General features: G+C 44.0%; 1 protein-coding gene across 1 annotated transcript; it reads right to left on the bottom strand.

Moving 5' to 3' along the window:
• Positions 1–11,879: 11,879 nt before the first annotated feature.
• On the bottom strand, positions 11,880–15,593 carry LOC102492230 (voltage-dependent P/Q-type calcium channel subunit alpha-1A-like). The gene is made up of 4 exons (XM_006160474.2): positions 15,495–15,593; positions 14,842–15,328; positions 14,585–14,686; positions 11,880–12,027 (listed from the first exon to the last, which is right to left on the bottom strand). Exons 1-4 carry the CDS (start codon positions 15,591–15,593, stop codon positions 11,984–11,986), a joined length of 732 nt encoding a protein of 243 aa, XP_006160536.1. The 3' UTR covers positions 11,880–11,983.
• Positions 15,594–15,695: the final 102 nt, after the last annotated feature.

Consider the following 15,695-nt stretch of genomic DNA (forward strand, 5'->3'; position numbering starts at 1 on the left):
GAACACAGCAAATTCATTACAACCTGAGGAACCAACTCTCATGTTTTGGTTGGTCTTTAGGGATTATTCAGGATTATTTATGTATGAGCTGCATAAAGGGGTTCATGAAGACATCATGGTGAAAGTCTTGGGTGAGCCGGTAGAGAACTTCTACCTTTGGGAGCTTGGCAGTGGAAGCCAAAATTAATGATTGTTTACACAGGGTAAGCTTAGATGTACATGGAAAATTGAAAGATTGACCGACCGCATTGTTAGAATCGTCAATCATGTGAATCAGACAACTAAATTTGTACTTTTTTCCCTCAACTTGTGTAGAGGTTTGTTAAATCAACTGTTGCATTCAGAAACTTTTTGCATTCATGAAAGAAAGCCTATGATTTGTCCTTTTGTGTCCTGGAAGCACGTCAGATCTTTCTAGACCAAACCTGTTTTCTGGGAGAGTGTGCCTGGGTTCTCCTGGCTTTGTCCATGATGTAGTTCGGTGTTATTTCTGCTTTCTTGAAGCCTTGTGTGCATAACTTCAGGTTCTTCAGAAGAACACGCTCATTCGCAAAGACAGTATTTCTGAATGAGACAGATTCACAAGGTGAGTGTCAAACTGGACTCACGCACTACAGACCGAGGTCACGGGGAACTGGTTTCATTTAGTCACACGAACAATCTGACTATGAACTCTTCTGATTTTTACTGAAAACACTTAACTATTTGGAAGAGAGACTTGAAAACTTGATAAAAGAGCCTCGTAGGTATCATCCCAAAGAAGAAGGCAGTAGGGAGTACTAATATGCAACACACACAGAATAAGAAGATTCCAGGGTTTGCTTGAGGTTACCAGGTTGATTGAGCAGAAGTCACCTGCATCTTTGTCAGTTTCCAACCTGATCAGAGAAGATAGTTCAGTACTTCCCGTGATTTGCAACTGCATTCACATGTGGACTGGGGCTTCTCCATGCTAGTTGATATAAAAATGGAGACATATGATCATATTATTATATAATCAGATTTTTTCAAAAAGTTTATTTATTTATTATTTCCATGAATGAGAGAGACAGAAAGACAGCAACCCCAACAGAGTGTTGATACCACGATCCACCTCCAGCCTAAGCCAGTTCGGAAAGATGGGCACGTGTGAGCCTGGCACACTCAGGGAGTTCTCTGGACATGACCCCAGAACCTTTTCATGTGGTTCAGCTTCACAGAGTATCACATTTTACAGCTTTGTCATCATCTAGCCTCCCAGTCTGAATTTTGCCTTAAACTATTTACTATGGAACCAAATTACTATCAGACTTTAGTTTTTAATTACAAAGCTTATTTTTAATTATTTATTTAATTTTTATTTGTTGTTGTTGTTATTATTGTTATTGCCATAGAGCACATGTGCTCACCAGAGAGAGAGATAGGGTCACCCCACCATCCTGAATGAACTATTGCCCATTCCGGAGCCCAGCTCAGTGAGTTCTTTTTTTCCCAGTCCCCACGCCCACGTGAGAATGCCCTCATTGCCATGCTGTTACTCCCTGCACTTGTCCTAAGTCCCTCCATTCTTTAAGACAGAGAGTTTGCTTCCAGTGGGACGGGAAGGGTATTTCCTGGTGGGAATGTGGGATCACTGGAAATGGCGTGTTGGAAGCTAGCTTTGGGTTGAAGACTAGGGGAAGATGAGATTGATAGGACCGTGCAGGGCAAGTAGGAAGACCTCTCTAGGCCGTTCCCCTTTCTTCCCTGGAGCCATCTGGGGTGATTAACAAGCTAAACAGACACATTTTCTCCAGTTCTGTTCTCAGCCTGCTAGAAAAGACTCTTTCTCCTTCACTGGAGCTGCTTATGGTGTTTGAAGTCAGAATTAAAAGGATGTTTGAGGGGCCGGCAGGTAGCATAGTGGTTAAGGTGCTGGACTCCCACGTGACTGATTGTGGTTTGAGTCCCAGACCCGGGCACTTGTGTGTCGTGTGCCAAAATCCCAAAAGGAGAGTGGAGGAGAAGGGATTACTGCGTGGCCATTCCTCTTGGAGGGTGATTTCTCACTTTCCCTCTCTCTATGTATCTCATTTCTCTATGAGCCCATGCACCCTATGGCAAAAACCTTTAAAAAAAAAAAAAAAGATGTTGGGGAGAAACAGTTCAAGTCTTTTTCATTTCCATGTCCTCCTTGAGGCATTATTATCACTTTCAACACAATTGATTCAAAACAGGGGCAGGGAGGGGCCAAGGTAGGGCAGATTGGGTAGCTGAAAGACTTCAGACTAAGAGTAATAATATTGTAAGATCAAATCTTCCGATGTTTTAGAAGTCATTAAGAGGTGATGGGCCAGTTTTGCCGTCAATAAAACAATACAACAGCAGTACCGACAAAAACGCCTTCCTTGTTTTTCCCTGCAGCGAGCTCTAGGACAAAGAGCCAGTGGATGTGGCCTGCTCAACACAGAGGGTCCCCAAACGATGAGCCCTTCGAGAGTGTCCAGAAAACCCTGTGTGGTGGCATTCAGGTGTCACCAGTTGGCCTCCGTTCCCTCCTCCACCATCTTTCCTGATTGTTTTCACTTGCTGTTTTTACCCCAGACATGTAAATTCCGTGAGGTGTAATAGACACTGCCCCCTCCCTACTCCTGTGTCCCGTTGTTTTCCTTGCTAAGCCCTGGTGTAGAAAACCCTTTCTCATCTCTTAAGCCTAGGGGACGGGGACACAAGGAGTGTGACTTTCCTCCCTGACACAGAGAAGATTTAGGGACTCGCCCTGCACCCAGCTTAGCTGTGCCTCTTCAGTCCCCAGAGAGAGCAAGACCCGGGCCAGGGAGGAAACTCTGGGCACATGGATGATTCAAGGCTGGATAGAAAGCTGCTCCTTCCTCTTCAGGTCACAGGTCACGGGTCACAGGGCAAGACACATCGACAGGTATCTTTATCCATCTGGGAATACTATAAGGTCTAAAAACCAGCAAGTGATCCAGTGACCCCATCTGCAAACTGACAGGTGGATGGAGCAAATGTGGAGTGAAGTTTGACTTAGATCTTTAAAATAAATTCAGCTTAATATGAAGATTTAGGCTTGATTCGGCTTAAAAAACTCACTGGCATGTTAAGTAATCATGTATTAAAAATGAAAAGGATGATTCTTTTGCTTTTCTTTAAAGAATTATGTTATTTATTTATTTAAACATTTGTTTATTTCAATTTGACAAGAGAGGGACAGAGTGAGAGAGGGAGAGAGAGAGAGAGGGAAAGTAAGAAAGCAAGCTACCAGGCCTGGGACTCAAACTACAGTCGATCAGGTGGGAGTCCAGTGCCTTTAGCCACCATGCCACCTGCCAGTCCCATACTTTTGATTTAAAGTGCATTGTTTGTTAATATATTTGTTGATATGGTCTGGCTCCGTAGCACAGTGATTAAGAGAGGTGGATCCCACATGGCTGACTGCTATTCAAATTCTGGCCCTGGTGATTTGAAAAACATGCCAGGCACATGTGTGTACATGCACAAAATCCTGACAGGAAGAAGAAATGTGGAAAAAGAATTGTGACATGACCATGTCCCAATGGAAGATATGCTTTCTCTCTTATTTCCTCTGTCTCTCTCTCTGGTGAGCACACACACACACTGTGACTATTGAAAATGAAAATGAAAATATAAATATATAAATGAAATATAAATATAAATGAAAATGAAAATATAAAAAATAAAAATTTGTCATATAACTTTTAAAGAGCAGAAACATCAGTGTCTATTAACTTAACAAAAACTTTAAAGTGTTTTCTCCTGGTCTGTTGAATAGAATTGAATGCACCCTTGAAGGACACACTTTCTGGTAACAATGAGATGGCCGCTGACCCTGCCAGTTGGTTTTGGAGCTTGTTTTGCATTCACGGACTACCTGATGTGAGGCTGTGTTTTCCAAGACAATAAAAGATAGGATGTGTGAGCTACCAGTGTGGACAAACAAGACTAAAAACCATTCCACACAATTCATCCTCCGTGCAGTGCACACACACAGTCACTTTTTGACTGGGGCTTTTATTCCTGGGACTCTGTTCCTTTTTTCCTTAAATGCTGGTAAAATATCCATAGCATAAAATTTACTATATAGGGAACCAGCAGTTAGCGTAATGGCTATGTCGCTGGACTCCCACGTAGTCGACCGCGGTTCGTGTCCCGGACCCGGTGGCTTAAAACTCACGCCGGGCGTGTGTGCATGCGTGCCCAAGATCCCGAGAGGAGAATGGAGGAGAAGGGATTGCGCACGCGCCCTACAGTGAAAATCTCCCCCCCCCCCAAAAAAAATTTACTATATATATATTTTTTTTTTTCTTTTTTTTTGAGACAGAGAAAGGGAAAGTGGGAAATCACCTCTCTGGGGAATGGCCATACCACAATCCCTTCTCCTCCATTCTCCTCCTGGGATTTTGGGCACGCACACATATACACCTGGTGTGATTTATTTTCAGGTTGCTAGGTCTGGGACTTGAACTGTGGTCAGCCATGTGGGAATCCAGCGCCTTAACCACCATGCCACCTGTCGGCACCATTTTGATCATTTCTAAGTATACAGTTCTGCGCTCGCATTGTTGTGCAGCCGTCAGCACCACCTTCCTCTAGATTGTCATCTTCCCAGACTAAAATTCTGTGCCCATCAAATACCAATTCCCCATTCTCTCCCCGCCAGTCCCTGACAACCACCATTCAACTTCTTGTCCCTTTGAAATCGATAACAGTATTTGTCCTTTAGTGACTGGTTTATTTCACCCAGCATATTTCCTCAAGACTCATCCATGTCGTAGCGTGTGTCAGAACCACCTTCTTTTCAAAGCTGGGTGGTATTGTTTGTTGTTTGTCCGTTCATCTGTTGACGGACACTTGTATTTCTTCCACCTTTTCTGGGTGACTGTGTTCTTGATCCCAGTAACTTCTCTTTGATCCAGGTGTGCTGGACACTGCCGAAAGCCACAGCTTCAGTGGTTAAAGTGCTGGATTCCCACATGGCCGATTATGTGGGTTTTGTTTTCTCCCTTTTCTTTCTTTTTTTTTATGCATTATTTATTTAATTTTAGTATTATTATTATTTTAAAATTTGATACAAGTACTCACCAGAGAGAGACAGACAAAGAGAAAGAAAGTGAGAAAGCAAGCCGCCAGATTTGGGACTCAAACCACAGTTGGCTGTATGGAAGTCCAGCACCCAAACCACCATGCCACCTATTGGTCCCCTTCCTTCTTTTTTACCTGTAGTCTTTTTTTTTGGTCTGTAGATACTCTGTATTTTGATTTTCAACACTAATTCATGGTATTAGTGTTACTCACTGGTAACATCCCTGGAATTTTGTCCATTTTGTTACTTGATAGAAACCAGGGTCCATAGGTGACCAAGACCTAGAAAGGATTCGGATTTTTAAAATGTGTTCACCCTTTAGTGACCAATAATAAAAATAACAGTAATAATAAAATTGACTGGTTTTTATGCCTCTACTTGCCGCTATTAAACTGGGGTGTTTATATATTTGTCTCAAATCCTCACTACAACCTTTAAGAGAGATATTGTCACCATTGACAATAGAAAAAAAAATTGTTTCTCAGAGACTGGTTTTCCTGGCCCCGCCAAAAAGATCTGAATCCTGGCCCTCCTTGGCATCACCATATCTGATTGCTCTCTACTGTGATTGGTCTGGCCTGAAGATGGGACCAGTTGTGCCAGCATCCTCCAGCCAAAGTCCTCCCAGTGACTCAGCTCCCTCTGGGGTCATTTCTCCCTGCTGGGTCTCTGCATCCCAAACATTGCTCTCTTTGGGAGCAGAATTCATTGACAACCATTGTTTTTAATACCCCCGTTGGGAGTGGGTTATAGGTAATAATGCCCCTAGTGGACAAACTAAGAAATTCAGCTCTGAAGGGCCAGCATGGGCCGTGGTGGTTGAGATGCTGGATTCCCACATGATTGATTGTGGTTTGAGTCCTGGACCTGATGGCTTGAAAAATCACACGAGGCGCTTGTGCGTTCATGTCCAAAATCCCCAGAGGAGAATCGAGGAGAAGGGATTGTGGTGTGGCCATCACCCCCAGGGGGATGATTTTTCATTTTCCCTCCACTGTCTCTCTCTCTCTCTGGCAAGGGCAAGCGCCCTATGGCAAAAAAGTTTTTAAAAATTTCAACTTTGATTTTGACAAGATGAAAAGAACAATATATGCACCTTGTCTTTCCTAGGAGTTCTCTTAAATGTGTTTTACTCATGGATGTTTCTACCTCCACCTGTTCAGATCTGTCTTCCAAAATGTGTTCAAGCAACAGTGGCTCAGTGATTAGAGCCCAGTCAGCACTTTTTTTTTTTTTTTTTAAAAGTTTTTGCTATAGGGCGTGGGCACTCATCCGCAGAAAGACAGAGAGAAACAGAAAGTGAGAAATTACCCCGCAGGGTGGATTTGGATTGCCACGCCGCAGTCCCTTCTCCTCCATTCTCCTCTCGGGATCTTGGGCACGCACGCACATGCGCCTGGCACGAGTTTAAGCCACCAGGTCTGGGACTCGAACCACGGCCGACTACGTGGGAGTTCAGCGACATAGCCATTACGCCAACTGCTGGTCCCAACACTTTTGGGGTAGGTTTACAAGATATATTATTAGCATACTAAAGGCTAGGGACCAGCAGTTGGCGTAATGGCTATGTCGCTGAACTCCCACGTAGTCGGCCGTGGTTCGAGTCCCAGACCTGGTGGCTTAAACTCGTGCCAGGCGCATGTGCGTGCGTGCCCAAGATCCCGAGAGGAGAATGGAGGAGAAGGGATTGCGGCATGGCATCTCCTCTAGGGGATGGTTTCTTGCTTTCTGTCTCTCTGTCTTTCTGGGTGAGCTCACGCACGCTATAACCAAAATCTCTCTCTCTCTCAAAAAAAAAAGAAAAGCTATTAAAGGCTCTGAGAGGTTCAGCTGACACTTTCGGCTTTCACATACTTTTCAAAATTACCTGACTATAGAACCTTCTTTTCAAGTCATATCTGTTAACATGTCTTGGAACAAGTGTTCCCCCAGAGCACATCACTGGGAGATGCAGCTCTAAATGTCAACAACATAGGACCAGTAGGTAGGTTGGTGGTTAAGGTGCCATATCGCTGAACACGGTTCAAGTTCTAGACCTGGTGGCTTAAAAATCATGCTGGGTGCATGTACATGTGTATCCAAAATCCCGGAAAGAGAATGGAAGAGAAGGGATTGTAGCGTTGCCATCCCTCTTGTGGAGTGATTTCTCACTTTTCCTCTCTCTGTCTCTCTCTAGTGAGTCCATGCGCCCTACAGCAAAAAAGCTTAAAAATAATAAATGAATGAATAAATAAAAATTTTAAAAACGTAAATAAATACCAGCAATTTAACCATGCACACTGGTGTTGCATACAATAGAGATAATCTAAAGGAGACCACAAATAGAATTCATTGACATTACTACCTATAACCCAGTCCTAACAGAAAGCTGGAGCTTTCTGATAAAGTTGTGACTGACACTTTAGAGCCTGGGTGGTTTTTTGTTTTTTGGTGTTTTTTTTTTTCTTTTTGGAGAGATTTTTGTTATATGGCGTGTACACTTGCCAGAAAGGCAGAGACAGAGAGACAGAAAGCGAGAAACCACTCCCCAGGGGAGATGGCCACACCGCAATCCTTTCTCCTCCATTCTCCTCTCGGGATCTTGGGCACGCACATGTGTCTGGCATGAGTTTAAGCCACCGGGTCCGGGACTCAAACCGCGGTTGACTACATGGGAGTCCAGCGACAGCCATTACGCCAACTGCTGGTCCCAGAGCCTGGGTTAAGGAAGACTAAACCATCTGAATGTGCCCTGGGGACCAGGCTTTGGGTAGCTATCTTAGTTAACTGCTTTTGGAGGCCAAACTATCCCAGGCCATAAGTATGTGCCTATGAATATGAGCACAGATAGCCATCCTACAAGAAGTCCCCCTGATTTTTCTACCTCATCGACTTAGGAAAACCCTCCAGTCCTCCAGGGGCATGTTCTTTTTCCAGATTCCATTTGCTTCGGAACCTGATTCATGCTACCCCCCAGCACCAAAGTGTATGCATATGTGTATGTGTCTCTGTGTTTTTGACCACTCAGCTCTTAACCAAATTAAACTGTTAATTTTTTTTTTCAAATCTTGTTTCAGAAAGAAGCAGAAAGATAAATGATTATCAGATTCTGAATTCTGATTTTTATTTAGTGAATGGTTTAATCCTGAGCTTCCATGCATACATCGCATACATACGTAATACATATGTACACCTATTGCCTTTCTGCACATCACATACATACATAATACGTAGGTACACCTATTGCCTTTCTGCATATTTAGCAGTGCCCAAATCGGGATTTGGTAATAAAAGAGGCCAGAGGTATCTTTGGTTACAGTTTCAATGGACTGCCGCTGAGAATTTCAACTTGATGAATCTGCTATATAATAATGGAAGTTGCCAGTACCTGTCGGTGGGCTTTGCTGTACCCAGGGTGCTGTGTGTTTGGAACGTCCTGGATTGAAATCCATCTCTAGCCATCAAGGGCAAGGCTCAGGTCGGTTACTTCTTAACGTTTATATGTTGAGGTTTATTTTTCACTCATACCCACCTTGTCCTTTATCACTTCAGGAGTCTTTCTCATCTGTTTCATCTTTCGATCTTCATCTTCAGTGGGCTTTTCCATGTCTGAGAGAGGCTTTCTGTACACAAGCAAAGAGGTTTATAAGATGCTTAGGCTTTAATTTATGTTCTGCACACCAGAGATGCAAATTTATACCAGAACTTTTCCTTTACTAGAGATGCAAATTGAAAAATCAAAATTTCCATAACTTTATAGACTCAATATATTTTTAAAAATAATTATGTATTTTTATTTTATTTATTTATTCATTTATTTTTTAAATTTGACCAGAGAGAGACAGAGGGTGAGAGTGAGAGAGAGTGAGAAAGCAAGCTACCAGATTCAGGATTCAAACCCTGGTTGACCATATGGGAGTGTCCAGCGCCTGAACCACCACACCACCTGCTGGTCCCCTAGACTCAATATATTCTATTTGTAAACCTGGTATTTTAGAAATAATAAATAAAGATTATAACTCTCAGGAACTTTGAAAAAGTATTTTTTTAATGTTTCATGTGTTTGTTTCTTCCATGAGCAAGAGCAAGAGAGAGAGACAGAGACAGAGACGGAGTATCCCCAGCAGGGTCTTAACGCCACAGTCCATCCCCTCCCCAGCCAGCCCTGGATCACAAGCATCTGTGTACCTAGCATAACCAGGGAGGTCTTCAGACACAAACCCAGAACCTTTTCACAGGGGGCAAGCCTTTTGGAGTGCAAGGTTCCACCACTGTGCAACCCTCTGGCCCCCTGAAAAACATTTGACCTGCTCAAATGAAAAACAATTCCTTTACTCAGCAATTAGCCCTATTATAATACAGTTAAATACATTCCCTTACATACTTTAATTGTATCTATAAATTTGATACACTTGATTTTTAAAGCATTATTTATTTTTCGACTTTTGGTATGGGGTGTGTGCACTTGATGGAGGGACAGACGGAGAAAATGAGAAATCACCCCCTAGGGTGCATGGCCATGCTGCAGTCTCTTCTCCATTCTCCTCTTGAGATTTTGTCTACCACATGGAACCCATTGCCTCAACCACTACGCTTCCTGCTGGCCCCATTATTATTATGTTTTTATTGAGGTAAAATACACATAACAACAAATGTATCCCCGTAACCACTGTTAAGGGTATAGCTCAGTGAAGTTATATACATTCATAATTTTTTAAAAAAAGAACCATTAAAAAAAAAAACCATTTATTTATTTATTTATTTAAATTTGACCAGAGAGGGACAGAGTGAGAGAGAGAAAGAGAGAGGGAAAGTGAGAAAGCAAGGCACCAGGTCTGGGATTCGAACCTGGTTGGCCCTGTAGGAGTCCAGCACACTTAATCACCATGCCACCTGCTGGGCCACCTTCATAATGTTAATGTATCCATCACCACCTATCTCCAATTCTCCATCTCATGAAACAAACTCTGTACCCATCACACAGTAACTGCCCATTTCTCCTCCCCCACCCCCCCGCCCCCCCCACAACTGTTGGCAGCCACCACCGAACTTTCTGTCTCTATTAACTTGACTGTTTTATTTGATTTAAAAAAGTGTTTTTAAAGGTTTTTGCCACAGGACATGGGTGCTTGTCAGAGACACAGAGAAAGTGAGAAATCACACTCCCACCTCCATGGGGGTGGAGTCCCTTCTCCTCCATTCTCTTAGGATTTTGGACACATGCACATGAGCCCACTGTGATTTTCAAGCTACTAAGTCCAGGACGCAAACAGTGGTCAGCCATGTGGGAATCCAGTGCCTTAACCACCATGGCACCTGCCAGTCCCCAATTTGACAATTTTAAGTACCTTGTTTAAGTGGAGTCATAACAGTTTGTCTTTTTTTGACTGACATTTCACTGAGCATAATGTTTTCAAGATTCATACATGTTGTAGAATGTGTTCGAATTTCCTTTTTTTTTTTTTTTTAATTTTTGCCCTAGGGTATGTGAGCTTGCTGGGGCGGGGAGAGAGAGAGAAATCACCCCCCTGGGGGAATGGCCATTCTTCAGTCCTTTCTCCATTCTCCTCTTGGAATTTTGGGTATTCACGCACATGTGCCTGGTGTGTTTTTCAAGCTGCTGGACCTGAGACTCGAACTGTGGAGTTTGCCATGTGGAATCTAGCACCGTAACCACCACTCCATGTGCTGGCCCCAAGAATTTCCTTCTTTTGAAAGGCTGAGTAATATCTCACTGTGTGTATACACCACATATTGCTCATGTATTTATTTGCAAATGGATATCCAGGTTGCTTCTATGACAGGGTGTGGAAAAATTAAATCAAACTCTGAGTTAGATGCAAAAAATTTGAAATCCATGCTAGTTTAATAATATCCATTTCCCACAGGAGGAACCAGCAGTTAGTGTAATGGCTATGTCGCTGGACTCCCACGTAGTCGACCGCAGTTCGTGTCCCGGACCCGGTGGCTTAAAACTCACGCTGGGCGCGTGTGCGTGCATGCCCAAGATCCCGAGAGGAGAATGGAGGAGAAGGGATTGCAGCGTGACCATCCCTCCTGGGGGGTGATTTCTCACTTTCTGTCTCTATGTCTCTCTCTGTCTGTCTGGCGAGCGTACGCGCCCTACAGTGAAAATCTCTCCAAAAAAAAAATATATATATATATCCATTTCCCACAGAGTTTTTGAATATTTTCCTCCCTGTACATTTTAGCTATTGTGAATAATGCTATTATGAATGTAGATGTACAAGTATCTCGAGACTTGGCTTTCAGTTATTTGGGGTTTATAACGTGTAGTAGAATAGCTGGATCATATGGCAGTTTTATTTTTAATTTTTTCAGGAATTGCTGTACTTTTTTCCACAATACCTGTGATATTTTGCATTGCTAACAACCAGAGTACAAGTGTTCAAATTTCTCTACATCATTTCCAGAGCTTTTTCTTTTCTTTCTTTCTCTTTAAACAGTAGTCATCTCATTAGGTGGGGAATGGTATCACACTGCAGTTTTGACTTGCGTTTCTCTTAATGATTAGCTGAGCATCTTTTCATGTGCTTACTGGCCATTTGTATATCTTCTTTGAAAAAAATGACAGTTCAAGTCCTTTGCCCATTTTTGAAGTTAGGTTATTTGTCTGTTTGTTTTTTGCAGTTGATTTGTAGAGGCTCTCTATTGTTCTGGATACCAATCTTTAATCAAATACATGATTTGCAAACATTTTCTCTCATCCTGTGGTTTGTCTTTTTTCTCTCTTGGGGGTGTCTTTTGATGCATAAATTTTAAACATTTTTGTGAAGTCTAATTTGTTTTTCCATTTATTGCTTGTGCTTTGGGTGTCATTGTTCTTGGTCTGTTTAATTTTAAAAAGTAGTAAACATATCTGGCTGGTGGACTTCAATCCAGATCTTCCCAAGTACTTAATCAGGCTTCGTTGGCCATCAACACATGCCAGGCATAGCTAGTCACTGGGGAAACAAACATGAACAGAATGGAACCATGAGCAGCAATGACTAGAACAATCAATAGAACAGAAAGTGTTTCTTACCCTGATTCCACTGTTGTAAACCTAATAAACCAACGTTTTAAATGAAGAGAATGTCAATGTCAAAATTCTTATACCTTTCAATATAAGATTAAAGTCTAAAATCAATGACACATTAAATTATAATCCCAAAGCAAATATGTCTAATTAGTCTCTAATCCATCTGACATGTAAATACCAAATATACAAATTATTCTTAAGCCTGGTGAAAAAAATACTAATACTATACAATTGATTTGCTTTATTACTTCTTCATTTCTTTGTAAACTGGCCCAGTGTTGAATACTGTGGTTACAAAATTGAGTTTACTTGGTGGACAGGTCACAGCCCAGATACATGATGGGCTCAGGTAGATTGAGAGATTCGAAACTGGGACTAGGGACCTAGAGATTGCGTACGACCTGAAGTGAACTTTGTCCTAACACAGGTAGACACACGGAGTAGGATTTTAGCAGTGGCTAAAAAGAATTCCACATTGATTCTCTTCACACAGGGGTGGTTTCGCAATGTGCTGTTGGCCAGATTTAAGCCTTCCTTTCATAACCTCATCCAACATAACCTCATCACTTGATTTGTGTGGATAAATGCCTTCACTGCCCATCCCTCTCTTGTAACCACTGGATCTGATTGACTGCCCGATTCAGCTGTGTTTGGCTGTTTGGCCACGGGCACAGGAGGACACACCACTTCAGAGGAGGCTAAGTGAGCTGTAGCCCTCCTCCCCAAGTATCCAGGAACCCACCCTCATTCTTTCGTAGGAATGATTAATGTTCTTGCTGTTTTTAGTCTAGTGTGACCCAAACTTACTTCCTATCTTCAAACAGATTCTCTTCTCTTAGCACCTTCTGCACAGAAATTCTAAAATGGTCACTGCTTCTTTGCTTTAAACCCTTCAGCCGTTTATACTGCCCTTGGAATAGAATGCATGATCTTTAACGTGGCCTGCAAGTCCTTGCAGGATTCGACTTTCCCCTCCCTCCATGACATCATCACACAGCTCTTTCTTATTACGCTCCAACTCTAGTCACACTGGCCCTTCACTTCCTTTTTTTTTATAGGGCATGTGCGCTCTCCAGAAAGACAAAGACAGACAGAAAGTGAGAAATCACCCCCCAGAGGGGATGGCCACGCCACAATCCCTTCTCCTCCGTTCTCCTCTCGGCATCTTGGGCACACAGGCATGAGTTTAAGCCACTGCAGTTGGCTACATGGGAGTCCAGCGATGTAGCCATTACACCAACTGCTGGTCCTGACTTCCTCTTTTTTTCTAAAAAAAATAATTATTTTATTTAACTTTGTTTATTTAATTTATTTATTTTAATTTAACCAGAGAGGGACAGAGAAAAAGCAAGTGAGAAAGCAAGCCGCCAGGTTCGGGACTCAAAATGTGGTTGGCCCTGTGGGAGTTCAGTGCCCTTAACCACCATGCCACCTGCTGGGCCATCCCTTAACTTCTTCCATCAAAACCGCTGTTCCCACTTTCTGAACACTATTTTTTCCACTCATTGCTTGGGTGGCTTCTCCTTCTATAGGTCTTAGCTCAATTGTCATTTCCTCTAGAGGTGAAATTTCTTCATAGAAGTCTGCACAGTGTGCATATATTCATTTACTGTGTCTCTCTCCTAGCAGACCGTTAACTGTGTGGGGCTATGTTTGGTATGGCTCATCACCCATCCCAGTGTTGACATATACTTAGACAGTTAATAAGAATTTGCTCGGGACCAGCAGATGACCTAATGGCTACATAGCTGGACTCTCATGTAGTCAGCCGCGGTTCGAGTACTGGACCTGGTGGCTTAAACTCACACCTGGCGTGCATATGTGCCCAAGATCCCAAGAGGAGAATGGAGGAGAAGGGATTGCAGTGTGGCCATCCCTCCTGGGGGGTGGGGGTGGGTGGGTGTGATTTCTTGCTTTCTGTCTCTCTGTGTTTCTGGCGAGCACTAGACAATCACTCTTTAATCACTTTTGGCTCCTGGAGGTACTGAGTAATTGTTGAACTGAATTTAAATATCCAAATAGGAATATTTCCTGCATTTGTTAATACAGTCATTTGTATCACATTTATGTTCCTTTACACATTTAGCCTTCTATAGCTTCTAAAGCTGTACTCTTGCTCCTAGCAATTCTCTTTTATACTAAAGGTTTTTTTAGCAAAATATACCTTTCAGGGGATTATCTGTTCCTACTATTTTAAGAAAATGCCACAACATTAGCTAATTGGTTTATAGGTAGTAGTACATTTTGATTAGTGTTAGTAATTGTTTATTTACCTCTAGTATCCCAAAAGATAGATGTTACTCTTGCCTCTGGTTACAGAGGGCAACCTGGAGATACCCAGCGATGGAGCCTCTAGTTCTAGATTTGAGAACACTCCCGGTTTGACCCCGCCCCCCCTCCCCCGCCTGCTTCTCCTAGGACCTCGCTGCACCCCAAAGAATTCAAACCTTGGAATAGCACCAGGCTTTGCTCGAACTTACCGAATCTTGACCATTTAGAATCTGATGGCTTTTTTTGCGGGATCCGCCTGAATGAGCATATCCTGATAAAGATTTCATATCCACGTCTCTGCATCTCGGCACCTGCGTATAAGAAATAGCAGCATAGAAATGACTGTGAACGTCGTGTCGTCACAGAGGAAGAAAATGCGCAAACGTGAGATAAAAGACAACGTTGAAAAAGAACATCAGATTTAATTTTATTGTTTATAGCACCGAAGTATTTTTTGGATACCCACCTGGGGAGATAGGCGTTTTTGAAAAAGCGGCAGTGGCGGAGCGAGGCGGAGGTCGGCAGCAGTGTGGCTCGGCGCCTTTAACGCGGCGTGACCTCCACGTCCCGGGCCCGCGTCCCGGGCCCAGCGTCCCGGCCGGGGCGACACATCGCCCCCCTCCTCTCCTCGCTCGCCGCGCGCATTGTTGTCCTGTAGCGATTGGTTGTTGGATCAGAAACAGCTGTGCAGAACCCGGACGGGGCGTGTGGCCCCGAACGCAGCTTAGCTGGCTGGTGGCGACCGCACCGGGGCTCGAAGGGCAGAGGAAGAACCCGAGGCCGCCCGCACTGCGTGGTCCCGGCCGCGTGGACCCCGCGCCCCGGCGTTTGCGACGGTCGGAGGAGCTGGCGGTGGCGCCCCCTCTCCCTGGCTCTGGCTTGCTTCGGGGTTGGCGCAGGTGGGCAAGGAGGGCACCGCGGATCTGCCTGTTCCCACGACGGCTGGCTCTCCTCTGCGAGGGGAGGGGCCACCCTAAAAATATGTAAATATCCCAGCGCTGACTCCAGGCTGGGGCAGCAGCCAAGGTCCCAGCGCCGCCGCAGGGTGTTTTACATGAAAATGAGAAGCCGGACGGAATCCGAGCTCTAACTAAGGGAACTCGGTGATTAGCATGAGACTGGGCGGCTGTCCTGCTTCCTGCCCTTCAATAGCCATTCTGCGCGCTCGCGCCGGAGCGGCGGTGCCACCGTGCGGGTGTCGCCCGGCGGGCTCGGCATCCTTGGCAGCCATGGCTCCGGTCGCCGCCTCGGCCAGTAAGTAGGAGCATGCATGTGTAGGGGGGCACATGCGTGTCGGCGCCCCCACCCCCCCACGCACGC

Source organism: Tupaia chinensis, unplaced genomic scaffold, assembly GCF_000334495.1.
Source record: "Tupaia chinensis unplaced genomic scaffold, TupChi_1.0 Scaffold000685_1, whole genome shotgun sequence".
NCBI classification, from domain to species: domain Eukaryota; kingdom Metazoa; phylum Chordata; class Mammalia; order Scandentia; family Tupaiidae; genus Tupaia; species Tupaia belangeri.

What these genes read in the sequence shown, in the direction of transcription:
- LOC102492230 (XM_006160474.2), bottom strand. Translation starts at nt 15,593, where the DNA reads ATGCCGAGCCCGCCGGGCGACACCCGCACGGTGGCACCGCCGCTCCGG. An exon ending in GGAAGCAGGACAGCCGCCCA is followed by an intron (nt 15,329 to 15,494) that starts GTCTCATGCTAA and finishes CTCCCCTCGCAG; the next exon opens with AGGAGAGCCAGCCGTCGTGG. An exon ending in TTCTAAATGGTCAAGATTCG is followed by an intron (nt 12,028 to 14,584) that starts GTAAGTTCGAGC and finishes TTGTTTCCCCAG; the next exon opens with TGACTAGCTATGCCTGGCAT.